At 41.2% G+C, this 15,260-nt stretch overlaps 1 protein-coding gene across 1 annotated transcript in view; it reads right to left on the reverse strand.

Moving 5' to 3' along the window:
- LOC311284373 (uncharacterized protein) overlaps positions 1 to 15,260 on the reverse strand; it is an 88,690-nt gene that overhangs the window by 11,940 nt on the left and 61,490 nt on the right. Inside the window, exons 19-21 of the mRNA XM_084399369.1 lie at positions 15,123 to 15,176; positions 14,942 to 15,013; positions 734 to 769 (exon numbers count right to left, since the gene is read on the reverse strand). Of these exons, the coding sequence (XP_084255495.1) occupies positions 734 to 769; positions 14,942 to 15,013; positions 15,123 to 15,176 (162 nt within the window). The remainder of the gene's footprint in view (positions 1 to 733; positions 770 to 14,941; positions 15,014 to 15,122; positions 15,177 to 15,260) is intronic.

The raw sequence follows: 15,260 nt of genomic DNA on the forward strand, positions 1-15,260 counted from the left end.
CAAAGATATAAGCCTAATGTATTATATTATATTTGATACGCACAATCTTAGGGCTTTTAAATGATCAACTTTGCTGTCACACTCAGTCCAGTCCTTCTGTGTGTGACTGAGAGTGAGTGTGTTAGTGTAACTGTACAAGCGTCCTTCAGCTCGAGCTCCACGAGTCTTTCTGCTGTCAGATCTGACATGAGTTTATCAAGGAAACGTGAGAATAACTTTGATATTGTTAGTAATATTTCAGCTGGACTGAAGCAGCTTTACTGGATTATCCAGACATCATTTATTAGAAAAATCATGAGTATCAAATATGATCATCAGGCTTTTGATGAAGGTTTATTAGTTCATCTCTCGATCATCATTGTATTGCATTGCATTATATGATTTATACAGAGCTTTGATCATAAATCAGCATTTAATGAGCATTTAAATATCATCTTACTAAGGCATATTTTTGGCAGATATTGAGACTTACTGTATATGCATTTTATGTAAGTATCTGCTTTGCTTTACTATTTGCTGAATTTCCTCTTAACCTAACAGGGTTTTAAAGTGATAAAGTTAAACGTTTCCACCAAATATCCCCACTAAATCTATTATTATGCTTTGAAAACATCAAGGTTAGAGATTAATCTGAATTTGTGTTGAAACCAAACCCACACCTTTGATATCTCACAAACAGCATTAGTGCAAAAGCACTTTTTAAAAAGTGCAGGAACTGTCGAGGGATCTGTACCTGAATGCCCTTGGGTGCCGATTGTCCTCTCTCTCCCTGAAAGACAGAAATATCAGCTTACTTTAGCTCTCAGCAACAGGAGAATAGTGTCAAAAACTGAATTAAATGATCTGAAAAGCCTGCATATCAAACATATATGCAATCATTAGCAGAAACTTTATCCAAAGTGACTTACTGTACATTAGATTTGCACTGCCACCTCTCATGCGCAACTTAATACTGCATATATGAATATGCATGTAAAACATATTAAATGGTAGCTGGTTTCTTGCTAATCATTAGCTGGATCAAACTGGTTTAAGTGGATGACCAGAGCTGGAAAAAACAGATCATACCGGTTTAAACTAGTTCAGCTGAACAAGGTAGCAAGAGATTGTTTACCACGTCCTAAAGCACAGTAACCACATTATATATATACATAATATATATACTAAATATTGTTCGAACTTCTATGAAATATTGGACTGAAAGACTATCCTAAACTCTGTGAGTAATGCACATTAAATGAGCCGTCTCATGGACTCTCCTCTTATGAACTCCTACCGTCTGGAAGATATGGAAGCTTGTTTCCGCCACAAAATAAAACATTTTAAAAGATAATTGCGACTTTTTATCTCGCAATTCTGACTTTATTTCTCAGAATTGCGAGATATAAAGTCAGAATTGCGTGAAATAAAGTCAGAATTGCGTGTTATAAAGTCAGAATTGCGTGATATAAAGTCAGAATTGCGTGTTATAAAGTCAGAATTGCGTGAAATAAAGTCAGAATTGCGTGTTATAAAGTCAGAATTGCGTGATATAAAGTCAGAATTGCATGTTATAAAGTCAGAATTGCGAGATATAAAGTCAGAATTGCGAGATATAAAGTCAGAATTGCGAGATATAAAGTCAGAATTGCGTGAAAGAAAGTCAGAATTGCGAGATATAAAGTCAGAATTGCGAGATATAAAGTCAGAATTGCGAGATATAATGTCAAGTGCCCTCACTTTTGTGAGGTTTAACCCTGCAGTTTACCCCACTTGAAAGGGTGTGCTTGCCTCTGAAGGTTTGGACTGGATTTTACTCAATGACCAGGAATCAATTCTTTCTTTTCTTTCTTTTATTTGAAAGTTGTCGTGGTCAAAAGCAGGTAAAAAACCTTAAACACAAACACAAGTGGGTCAAGAAAAATACAACAAGTCCAAGTAACCATAATAAAGCATCATAACACAGGATCAAATACTTAACTTTAAACACTAAAAATTAGTCTTGACAATAAGTAAAAAGGAAACCCCATATCTTAAGCATCCAAATAAATTAAAGACACATTGAAGACAATTTGAAGCACTACTCAAATGATTTTAACCTTAAACTCTATCAGCTTTAACCTCCTATAAATACACAATCCCACACTTTCAACTTTTCCCCTTTTAAAATCTTTACAATACATTACTTTTAACTATACTTTTAAACACTTCATGATGTTAAATGTATAACATTTTAGCTTACAATTCAAGCACATGATTTTCCTTCTTTTTTAAATACACACATTTTTCCCCAAGTATAACTATATGATTCACTTAAATGTTAAAATCCACCACACTGCACACGAATGCTCACCGACTCCTTCCTTGTTCAAACAAGCTTTAGTCCTGCAGTATCATTTCCAGGCCCAGTTTCTCCACACATCTTCCCAGTCTGCTTACCATGCTGTGAGTGAATTCCCCTAATCACCAGATTCTTCCCACCTGGTGGCTAACTAGCTGTCTGCAGCTGGGAGCCACACCCAGTACCAAAGCACCTAGGCTGAAGGGGTGTGGTCTGCAGCTCAGCTCAACACCTCCCACTCGATCTTCCCACGGAAACCGCTGGAAAGATCGCACACAGTGACCCAGTAGTCAGAGATTCCCTCCTGTGCTCCCTGCCTGCTCCTCCACTGGCAGTAGGACCACCAACCGCCGGACGTCCCGGTGAAGAATTGCGGACTGAAGGTCCCTCCGAATGCTGGAGACGCGATGCTTGGATGCAGGATACTTGGATGCTGATGTTGCAGGCCTCACCTCCGGAATACAGGAGCTTGCCACAACTCTAATTTTCACATCCCGTACAATGTTTCTGGAGTCAGGGTTGACACTGATGACTCTTCCAAGCTTAAAGTGGCCCCTCAATGCATTCTGATCGCAGAGCCAAACAATATCTCCAATTGCGACATTCCTCTGTACAGTGTGCCACTTACTTCTCACAAAAAGATTAGGACCAGCAAGTTGGCTCCAGGACCTCCAGAATTTGTTGACCTGGTGCTGCATTTCCTGGAGTCTTTTATAGGGATAGCTTGTGAAATCAAATGTTTTCCAGTCACCACTTGATGATGCTCGTCCAAGCAGGAGTGTATTGGGCGTGATGTACTGCACTGTATCTTCAAGGCTCTGCACCCTGGCATCAATGGGCCGCTCATTTGCCAGATTAGCGGCGAGCTGAAGCGTCGTCTGAAGCTCGCTGAAACGGAGCCCTGACTCTCTTCCCAGACTCTGGAACGCCTTCTTCACAATCCGAACAGCTGCTTCAGCAGAGCCATTCCGATGAGGTGAATCAGCTGGCATAATTTCCCAGTGCCAGTCAGTTCCATTTTGAGCTGAAGTATCCTCCACAGCAGACCTATCCAGGCTGTCCAGGAACTGATACAACTCCTTCAGAACAGACTTGGCACCAACAAAATTTGTCCCTGGATCAGACCATATCTTCTTAGGGTGGCCTCTGATTGCTGTGAACCTCTGATAAGCCATCAGGAAGCTTTCAGTTGACATTGTGTTGGCGAGCTCCGTGTGGATTGCTCTGCTGACCATGCAGCAAAATACGACTCCCCAGACTTTCATTGTGACTCTTTTCCTGACATCATCTTTGACCTGATAGGGTCCAAACAGGTCAACTGCTGTGAACTCAAATGGAGATGCTGGCCTGGTTCTCTCTTGAGGCAGATCACCCATCACTTGCTGACATCTTCTCACTCTGGCTTTCTTGCAGACCACACAATTTTCAATGACTTTTCGAGCAATTATTCGCCCCTTGATGACCCATGCTCTCTTTCTCACCTTCAATAGAGTCGCAGCCACACCCTCGTGACCCTTGCTGTGAGCTTCCTGAACCAGCAATGTTGAGACCCAGGCACTGCAAGGTAAGAGGGGTACACCAACTCTGTCTTCATTAAAGGCTTGGACTCGCCCACCACAAACCAGTAACCCAGTTTCTTCTTCTTTGAAGACTACCAGCCGGTCTATTGTGGTTGCTGGAAAGGTCACCCCCTCTTGTGTGGCAAGAAAAAGATCTCTTAAAGCATCTTGGCGCTCTGTCGTGGTGATGACCCCAGTTGACGAAACCGCCTCCCACTTTGGAGCTCCCAGGATCTTACTTTTAGCTGCAAAGCATTTTGCTGCCCTCCAGACCCAGGCGATCATCTTGATCAGGTGAGTGAGGTTGCTGAACCGTCTTTCATCCACCAGGTTTCGGACAGCAGCACCAGCAGGTGGCCTTCGATTCTCCAGGTCGGGTGGCTCCTTCTTCACCTGAGCTCTTGTGAGCGCCGCAGCAAATGATTTCTTCTGCATCCTTCCAACACTCTCTCTGGCAGTTGCTGATACATCCTTTGCAGACTTAATCGGCCACTTCTCAGCTGGTAGACTCAGGAATTTTGGTCCTTGCTGCCATGGTGAATTTTCAGCCAACTCCTTTGGGCCAGCCCCACGAGTAATGATGTCAGCGATGTTCAGAGGTCCAGGAATCCACCACCAATCCTGAAGTTGTGTGCTGCTTTGGATTTCTCCAATCCTGTTGGCAAAAAAGGTCTGGAAGCCATAGCTCTCACGTTGAATTGAACAAAGTACTGTTTGGCTATCAACAAAGTGGTACCACTGCTTGACTGGAATTCGCCCATGTTGTTCAAAGTACCTCTTTAACCGGGCGGCGAATACTGCTCCACATAGCTCTGCCTTGACCGCTTCCCCCTTATGGTCTAGGGGAGCCAGCTTAGCTTTGGACTCCACCAGCCTCACCGTCGGACCTTGGTCACAGTCCCACCGCAAATACAGGACGGCACCATAAGCATGCTCGCTGCCATCAGAAAAGGTAATTGCATCAGGCTCAGCTGGCACGCTCACTGGTGTCAGGGCTCTAGGGAACTTGACTTTGCTCAGCTCAGCATATTCTTCAAAAAGCCTGATGGCATCTTCTCTAAGCTTTTCTGATAGTGCAAGGTCCCAAGTGTCTCTGACGGTGCTACATTTGGGTTTGGCCTCTTGAAATGCTCTCCGAACCAAAATGGCTCCTTTCTGCTTTACAGGTGTCGTCAGACCAACTGGGTCATACAGCCCAGAAACTTGACTAAGCAACTCTCGTCGTGTTAGTGGGTCTGGCGTTTGAGCTCTCACCTCTTCCAGTTGAAGGACTTGGCCAAGTCTCATTTTCCTCTTCCTCTTTGAGAAGTTTATCCCGACCATAACATGAAGCTTGTCATCCTCCAGGGTGTAGCCGAGGCCAAGAGCTTTGTTGTCCTCCTCCTTGAGCTGATTTGGCAGGATTACAGTCTTTGGAGTAGCCTCCTGCTCCTGTTTTCCAACAAACTCCCTCCTACTTTCACCAGAAAAGACCCATGGCTTCAACTTGAACCCTCCTGCTCCCAGGATCTGCTCCACATTTTCTGTAATGACTTTGAGCTTGTCCAAGTCGTTATGAGAGGTCAAGATATCGTCGACATAGCTGTCCTCCTCTAGCACTCGACGCTCTTCCTCAAGATGGCTAAACTGGGGGAGATTCGCTGTCTCCCTCATGGCGAGTTGAGCGATACAGCCTGCTGGCTTGTCGCCAATGTTAACTCTTGTGACTGCATATTCGCCCAGTTCCTCCTCTTCAGAATCACGCCACAGAAACCTATGCAAATGCACCTCCCGATCTTCAAGCCACACTGAATTGTACATCTTCCTTATATCTCCCAAAGCCGCAAAACCTCCCCTCCGGAACCTGAGAAGCACAGCACGAATAGAATTGAGGACGTCAGGGCCCTTTAACAGGAGGTCATTCAGACTCACCCCTCTGCACTTCTGACTACTGTTCCAGACCAGTCTCACTGGAGTTGTGACGGAGTGTGGGTTGGGTGCGATGAGGTGGCTAATGTACCACACTGGGCCAGTCCATGTCTGAAGGATGTCTTTAGACAACTTCATTGCGGCCCGGCGCTCGACCATCTCGTGAACTTGAGCAGCATAGGCAGCCTTCCACTCTGGCTCCCTGGTCAGCTGCCTCTCAGTCCTGAAGAATGTTGCCTCAACTGCACTCCTGTTGCTTGGTAATGTGGCTGGATCTTCTACCCAGGGGTACTTGGCATGCCAGTGAGGCCTCTCACTGTGCTCATCAGCAGCTACATATGTGAGCCCATTCTTTACCACCTCCAGCTCCCTTTCTTCAGCGAGGGTCATTTCCTTGCCGCCTGGCTGGCAGTTTCCACAGCGACAACCCCCACATTTCGGGATGCAGCCAGCACCGATACTATCCCATTTCCACCACTCGAGGAAGCTGGATGTAGTAGTTACACAACTGAATCCCTGAGGTTGCTGGCTTTGTTGACGATGAATGGGGACCACACAGGTGTGTTCTTCATACTTTACAGCAGCAGTTCTCATAGACCTTGCAAAATGCGTTCTCGATGTGTGGGCTGATACAGTTACCGCCTCAAACAACTCAGGATGGGTGCCAGCAACTGTCTTTCCCATTGGTCCGTCCCACAGCACAAGGTCCCCCACTGTGCGGATTTTCTGTGGAGCCAGCTGGCCTTCCTTGTGACTTACAAGGAGGTGGATCTCCCTTGGCCTTGCCAGGTCGCTGCGTGGAATATCTGGGAAGAACTCTTGCAGTTTTTTAGCTGACACATGTCTTTGAATGTCTGCAATGCGGTCTAAGCCATAGCAAACCAGCTGGTGGGATCTGAGAGTGCCTCTTAAGGTGTTGACCCGAATTTTCAGGAGGTACCGCTTTGTCTTAACGAAGACTTTCATGCCTCCTACACCATGGACTACAAGCGTGATGTCTTCACTTCTAAGATTGAGCCGACCTGCTGCCTCATGGGTGATATAATTAGTATCGGAAGCTAGGTCGATAAGAGTCCCAATTTTCTGCCCAGCATTGGCTGTTACCTCCAACAACATCATGATGACAGGCCACTCCGCCAGGCCACTCTCTACCAGAAGACTTGAATGACTCTTTGCAATATGGGAGGTGCTCGCTGCTGTGTTGCAGAATGCGTCCCGGCATTGTTGGGCTAATTCAGGTGAGAGTTTTCTGACGAATTCCTCCTGGGCCTCGGTGTAATTCCTCCAGCTCTCACCTCCCACTGTGCTGTTTTTTCTCCTCCTCTGAGCCGTACTGTCTCTGGATGCCTCAGCTCTGGGACACAGATAGTAGTGATGGTCTGTGGCTCTCTGCTCTCTACAATCGGGATTTCTGCACAGAAACAAAGTTTTGCAGTGATTACCCTCGTCATGGACCTCCAGACATTTCCAGCAGGCTCCCAGCTTCCGCACTGCGTCCTTTTTCTCTGTGAGCTTGAGCACACGGAACCTTTTGCAGAAGTACAGCTTCTTTTTATGCTTGATGTCCCCACAGACGACACATCCTGAGAGATTGCTACTTGACTGGTTTGAGGCTCTGGTTCTAGCTTGCCTTTGCTCAGGTCGGTTTTCTTTCCTCAGCGGCTCTTCATCCCTCAATTGATCCAGCTGTTCGTAGATGCTCTCTTGACTCTTGAGAAAGGCCAAAAGATAGTCGAAGCGCTTCTCTGGGTCAGTACTGCTTCTCTCAGCTGCATAGAGAAGCCACTCTTTCTTCAGTGCATCCGGAAGCTTACCTTCAATTGACTTTGTCACCAGAGGGTTCTTTAAAGCGCCAGTGTCACCGAGGTCACTCAGGTCTTCAAGGGCCTTCTCCACAGCTTGGATGAGCTCAACAATTTTCTTGGGCTGGTGACCTTTGGCAGCTGGAAGTCTCTGGAGCTCCTCTACTATTTCAATAGCGATCGCTGTTTGGCTTCCAAACCGGTTCTCTAGGACACGAAAAATGTCGTCCGCTGTGTTGTAAGTCATCAATCGAAGATCTCTCATTACTTTCTCATCCAAGCTGTCAAGAAGCTGGAACTTTTTGACTTCTTTTGAACCAGTGGGTTCCCCTTGTCTCTGGAGGGCCTCCCAGTCCCTTTTCCAGCGATGAAAGTCTCGCCTGATGCCAGTAAACTTGGGTAGGGAAGTAGGCTTCAGTCTAATGGCTGCTGTTGGATAGCTGATAGAAGCTGCACTCACGACTCTTTCGGCGTCTTCTTCAGCTTTTGCTTGAATGAACTCTGCTTTTCTTGACATTAACTTGGGGATGATCTGCTCAAGATCTCTGACCCGCAGCTGGAAATCTTTCTGTTCAGCAGGAGGAGCCCAACACTTCCACTGTGTGTGCAGTTCTTTTGCCCTCTTAACCAGTTTTTCCATGTAATCAAACATAAAGTCAAAAGCCTCTTTATTCCCACCAGGTCCAAAGGACGTCACACTCTCTACTTTATCCTCCGCAGCCTTTACTGCCATCGTCAATTCCTCTTCTCCAAAGTTGGCCCAGAGTGTCTTTTGGATAAGCTCCTTGAGCTCGTTCAGTCTCATCTCACACTCACTTGCAGTTTTCCCAATATCGGCTTTTTGCTGCTCATTCAACATGGGAACTTCTTCGGAATCCGTATCCAGCTCTGCCTCTACAAGGTACTGGGCCTCTACGTCATCGTTGGCTTCCATAACCTTGTTGGCCTCAATTATGAGCTTTTTGAAACTGTCCCTGAGCTCCTCTTCAGGTGTGATGGCATGCATCCGGACTACGTTGTTAGCCAGCCGTGAGAATTGCCGCTTTGCGGATGTCCTATTGACTTTAAGCTGCTCCAGTGTCTTTGAGTCAGCCATCTTCTTTTCAGCAGGATTGGGTGAGATGATTTCCCGTTTTATCAGGCCTGGCTGGTTGCTGTTCAGGATTCTCTGTTCCAGTCTTCACAGCGGTTTTTTACTGTCAAGTGCCCTCACTTTTGTGAGGTTTAACCCTGCAGTTTACCCCACTTGAAAGGGTGTGCTTGCCTCTGAAGGTTTGGACTGGATTTTACTCAATGACCAGGAATCAATTCTTTCTTTTCTTTCTTTTATTTGAAAGTTGTCGTGGTCAAAAGCAGGTAAAAAACCTTAAACACAAACACAAGTGGGTCAAGAAAAATACAACAAGTCCAAGTAACCATAATAAAGCATCATAACACAGGATCAAATACTTAACTTTAAACACTAAAAATTAGTCTTGACAATAAGTAAAAAGGAAACCCCATATCTTAAGCATCCAAATAAATTAAAGACACATTGAAGACAATTTGAAGCACTACTCAAATGATTTTAACCTTAAACTCTATCAGCTTTAACCTCCTATAAATACACAATCCCACACTTTCAACTTTTCCCCTTTTAAAATCTTTACAATACATTACTTTTAACTATACTTTTAAACACTTCATGATGTTAAATGTATAACATTTTAGCTTACAATTCAAGCACATGATTTTCCTTCTTTTTTAAATACACACATTTTTCCCCAAGTATAACTATATGATTCACTTAAATGTTAAAATCCACCACACTGCACACGAATGCTCACCGACTCCTTCCTTGTTCAAACAAGCTTTAGTCCTGCAGTATCATTTCCAGGCCCAGTTTCTCCACACATCTTCCCAGTCTGCTTACCATGCTGTGAGTGAATTCCCCTAATCACCAGATTCTTCCCACCTGGTGGCTAACTAGCTGTCTGCAGCTGGGAGCCACACCCAGTACCAAAGCACCTAGGCTGAAGGGGTGTGGTCTGCAGCTCAGCTCAACATATAAAGTCAGAATTGCGTGAAATAAAGTCAGAATTGCATGTTATAAAGTCAGAATTGCGAGATATAAAGTCAGAATTGCGAGATATAAAGTCAGAATTGCATGAAATAAAATCAGAATTGCGAGATATAAAGTCAGAATTGCGTGTTATAAAGTCAGAATTGCGAGATATAAAGTCAGAATTGAGTGTTATAAAGTCAGAATTGCGTGTTATAAAGTCAGAATTGCGAGATATAAAGTCAGAATTGCGTGATATAAAGTCAGAATTGCGTGATATAAAGTCAGAATTGCGTGATATAAAGTCAGAATTGCGAGATATAAAGTCAGAATTGTGTGATACAAAGTCAGAATTGCGAGATATAAAGTCAGAATTGCGTGTTATAAAGTCAGAATTGCGAGATATAAAGTCAGAATTGCGTGATATAAAGTCAGAATTGCGAGATATAAAGTCAGAATTGCGAGATATAAAGTCAGAATTGCGAGATATAAAGTCAGAATTGCGTGATATAAAGTCAGAATTGCGTGATATAAAGTCAGAATTGCGTGATATAAAGTCAGAATTGCGTGTTATAAAGTCAGAATTGCGAGATATAAAGTCAGAATTGCGAGATATAAAGTCAGAATTGCGAGATATAAAGTCAGAATTGCGAGATATAAAGTCAGAATTGCGTGATATAAAGTCAGAATTGCGTGTTATAAAGTCAGAATTGCGAGATATAAAGTCAGAATTGTGAGATATAAAGTCAGAATTGCGAGATATAAAGTCAGAATTGCGAGATATAAAGTCAGAATTGCGTGATATAAAGTCAGAATTGTGAGACATAAAGTCAGAATTGCGAGATATAAAGTCAGAAATGCGTGTTATAAAGTCAGAATTGCGTGTTATAAAGTCAGAATTGCGTGATATAAAGTCAGAATTGTGAGATATAAAGTCAGAATTGCGTGATATAAAGTCAGAATTGTGAGATATAAAGTCAGAATTGCGTGTTATAAAGTCAGAATTGCGTGTTATAAAGTCAGAATTGCGTGATATAAAGTCAGAATTGCGTGTTATAAAGTCAGAATTGTGAGATATAAAGTCAGAATTGCGTGTTATAAAGTCAGAATTGCGAGATATAAAGTCAGAATTGCGAGATATAAAGTCAGAATTGCGAGATATAAAGTCAGAATTGCGTGATATAAAGTCAGAATTGCGTGATATAAAGTCAGAATTGCGTGTTATAAAGTCAGAATTGCGAGATATAAAGTCAGAATTGCGAGATATAAAGTCAGAATTGCGTGATATAAAGTCAGAATTGCGAGATATAAAGTCAGAATTGCGTGATATAAAGTCAGAATTGCGTGTTATAAAGTCAGAATTGCGAGATATAAAGTCAGAATTGCGAGATATAAAGTCAGAATTGCGAGATATAAGGTCAGAATTGCGTGATATAAAGTCAGAATTGCGTGTTATAAAGTCAGAATTGCGAGATATAAAGTCAGAATTGCGTGATATAAAGTCAGAATTGCGAGATATAAAGTCAGAATTGCGAGATATAAAGTCAGAATTGCGTGATATAAAGTCAGAATTGCGTGTTATAAAGTCAGAATTGCGAGATATAAAGTCAGAATTGCGAGATATAAAGTCAGAATTGCGAGATATAAAGTCAGAATTGCGAGATATAAAGTCAGAATTGCGTGATATAAAGTCAGTATTGCGTGTTATAAAGTCAGAATTGCGAGATATAAAGTCAGAATTGCGAGATATAAAGTCAGAATTGCGAGACATAAAGTCAGAATTGCGTGTTATAAAGTCAGAATTGCGAGATATAAAGTCAGAATTGCGAGATATAAAGTCAGAATTGCGTGTTATAAAGTCAGAATTGCGAGATATAAAGTCAGAATTGCGTGTTATAACGTCAGAATTGCGAGATATAAAGTCAGAATTGCGAGATATAAAGTCAGAATTGCGTGATATAAAGTCAGAATTGCGTGATATAAAGTCAGAATTGCGTGTTATTTAAAGTCAGAATTGCGTGATATAAAGTCAGAATTGCGTGTTATAAAGTCAGAATTGCGAGATATAAAGTCAGAATTGCGAGATATAAAGTCAGAATTGCGAGATATAAAGTCAGAATTGCGAGATATAAAGTCAGAATTGCGTGATATAAAGTCAGAATTGCGTGTTATAAAGTCAGAATTGCGAGATATAAAGTCAGAATTGCGAGATATAAAGTCAGAATTGCGAGACATAAAGTCAGAATTGCGTGATATAAAGTCAGAATTGCGTGATATAAAGTCAGAATTGCGTGATATAAAGTCAGAATTGCGTGTTATAAAGTCAGAATTGCGAGATATAAAGTCAGAATTGCGAGATATAGTCAGAATTGCGAGATATAAAGTCAGAATTGCGTGATATAAAGTCAGAATTGCGTGTTATAAAGTCAGAATTGCGAGATATAAAGTCAGAATTGCGAGATATAAAGTCAGAATTGCGAGATATAAAGTCAGAATTGCGTGATATAAAGTCAGAATTGCGTGATATAAAGTCAGAATTGCGTGTTATAAAGTCAGAATTGCGAGATATAAAGTCAGAATTGCGAGATATAAAGTCAGAATTGCGAGATATAAAGTCAGAATTGCGTGTTATAAAGTCAGAATTGCGAGATATAAAGTCAGAATTGCGAGATATAAAGTCAGAATTGCGAGATATAAAGTCAGAATTGCGTGATATAAAGTCAGAATTGCGTGTTATAAAGTCAGAATTGCGAGATATAAAGTCAGAATTGCGAGATATAAAGTCAGAATTGCGAGATATAAAGTCAGAATTGCGTGATATAAAGTCAGAATTGCGTGTTATTTAAAGTCAGAATTGCGTGATATAAAGTCAGAATTGCGAGATATAAAGTCAGAATTGCGTGATATAAAGTCAGAATTGCGTGTTATTTAAAGTCAGAATTGCGTGATATAAAGTCAGAATTGCGTGTTATAAAGTCAGAATTGCGTGATATAAAGTCAGAATTGCGTGTTATTTAAAGTCAGAATTGCGTGATATAAAGTCAGAATTGCGTGATATAAAGTCAGAATTGCGAGATATAAAGTCAGAATTGCGTGATATAAAGTCAGAATTGCGTGATATAAAGTCAGAATTGCGTGTTATTTAAAGTCAGAATTGCGTGATATAAAGTCAGAATTGCGTGTTATAAAGTCAGAATTGCGAGATATAAAGTCAGAATTGCGAGATATAAAGTCAGAATTGCGTGATATAAAGTCAGAATTGCGTGTTATAAAGTCAGAATTGCGAGATATAAAGTCAGAATTGCGAGATATAAAGTCAGAATTGCGAGATATAAAGTCAGAATTGCGTGATATAAAGTCAGAATTGCGTGATATAAAGTCAGAATTGCGTGTTATAAAGTCAGAATTGCGAGATATAAAGTCAGAATTGCGAGATATAAAGTCAGAATTGCGAGATATAAAGTCAGAATTGCGTGTTGTAAAGTCAGAATTGCGAGATATAAAGTCAGAATTGCGTGATATAAAGTCAGAATTGCGAGATATAAAGTCAGAATTGCGAGATATAAAGTCAGAATTGCGTGATATAAAGTCAGAATTGCGTGATATAAAGTCAGAATTGCGAGATATAAAGTCAGAATTGCGAGATATAAAGTCAGAATTGCGAGATATAAAGTCAGAATTGCGTGTTATTTAAAGTCAGAATTGCGAGATATAAAGTCAGAATTGCGTGATATAAAGTCAGAATTGCGTGATATAAAGTCAGAATTGCGTGATATAAAGTCAGAATTGCGTGTTATTTAAAGTCAGAATTGCGAGATATAAAGTCAGAATTGCGTGATATAAAGTCAGAATTCTGACTTTTTTTCTCGCAATTGCGACTTTATATCACGCAATTCTGACTTTATAACACGCAATTGCGAGTTTATATCTCACAATTCTGACATCTTTTCTCAGAATTGTGAGATATAAAGTCCAATTCTAAGGGGGAAAAAAGATGGACTTTTTTCTTCTTTTTTTTTACCTCGGAATAGTTTATATCTCACAATTCTGACTTTATAACACGCAATTGCGAGTTTATATCTCACAATTCTGACATCTTTTCTCAGAATTGTGAGATATAAACTCACAATTGTGAGATATAAAGTCCAATTCTAAGGGGGAAAAAAGATGGACTTTTTTCTTCTTTTTTTTTACCTCGGAATAGTTTATATCTCACAATTCTGACTTTATAACACACAATTGCGACTTTATATCGTGCAATTCTGACTTTATATCTCGCAATTGCGACTTTATTTCCCAGAATTGCGACTTTATAACACGCAATTCTGACTTTATATCTCGGAATTGCGACTTTATTTCTCAGAATTGCAACTTTATTTCTCACAATTCTGACTTCATATATCGCAATTGTGAGAAAAAAAGTCAGAATTGTGAGATAAAAAGTCGCAATTATTATTATTTATGTATTATTCATTGGCGGAAACAAGCTTCCATAGGAAGAAGATAAACAGAACAGGTTTAAAGACTCTTTTGTACCGGTATCACTTAGACTGTTGAACATGGATTAGCGACGTCTACATATTTTTATGTGTATGGTGTGTCATTTTTTAATGTATCAGGTGAAATGCTGGCTATGGAGTCCATTACAAATTTCCCCATCAGGGACAATCAGGAATGTTTCATGTCATTAATTTGGTTTATCTGTATATGTGCACGGGTTTGTAATTCCCTTCAGACCAAGCCTAAACAAAGTACTGGTCTTTCCTTATAAATTCTGATACAGAATTTTTTTTTTTTTTGTCACTTCGGGGTAGAGACGTGAAACGAATTTTAATACTGTTCTTTTGAACTTTCTATTACTCAAAGAAACCTGAAAAATAAAATGTATGACGGTTTACACACAACTGTTTTCCACACTGATCATAATCATAAATGTTTCTTGATCATCAAATCCTCATATTAGAGTGATTTGTGAAGGATCATGTGACACTGAAGACTGGAGTAATGATGCTGAAAACTCAGCTTTGATCACAGGAATAAATTACACTTTACTATATATTCACATAGAAAACAGCTGATTTACATTATACTATTATTTCACTGTTTTTACTGTATTTTCGATCAAATAAACGCAGCTTTGGTGAGCAGAAGAGACTGTTTGGCAAACATTAAAAGCCTCTGAAAGCTGTAGTGCATGTGGAGGTTTCTTCATGCTTGTGGAGCGGCAGCTTCACCTCGTACGAGTGAGGTCGTATGAATTAGCCAACTCATAAAATTCGTTCGTATTGCCGTGAGATCGGGTTGGCTTTACCTTGTGTCCTTTATATCCCTGAAGGCCCATCGCTCCGGGAACTCCTGGAGATCCGGGATCACCCTGGTCACCCTGTGGGATTCACAATTCATCTGAGAATAAAGTCCTCATTCATCCAGGAGAGCTCTGGATGCTAACGGCACGACTGCATGTCTAAATGCAGAAAATCGAAGACTCTTACCTTTTGACCGGCCGTACCAGGATCACCAGCAATGCCTTTCTCTCCCACTTTACCCTGAACACACACAATAACACAAGTCCCAGCAAGCAATAGCCGTGTATGTTACCTATAGACCCTATGAGTAACACACTTCTAGCC

The sequence above is a fragment of the Rutilus rutilus genome (genome assembly GCF_951802725.1).
Source record: "Rutilus rutilus genome assembly, chromosome: 24".
NCBI classification, from domain to species: Eukaryota; Metazoa; Chordata; class Actinopteri; order Cypriniformes; family Leuciscidae; genus Rutilus; species Rutilus rutilus.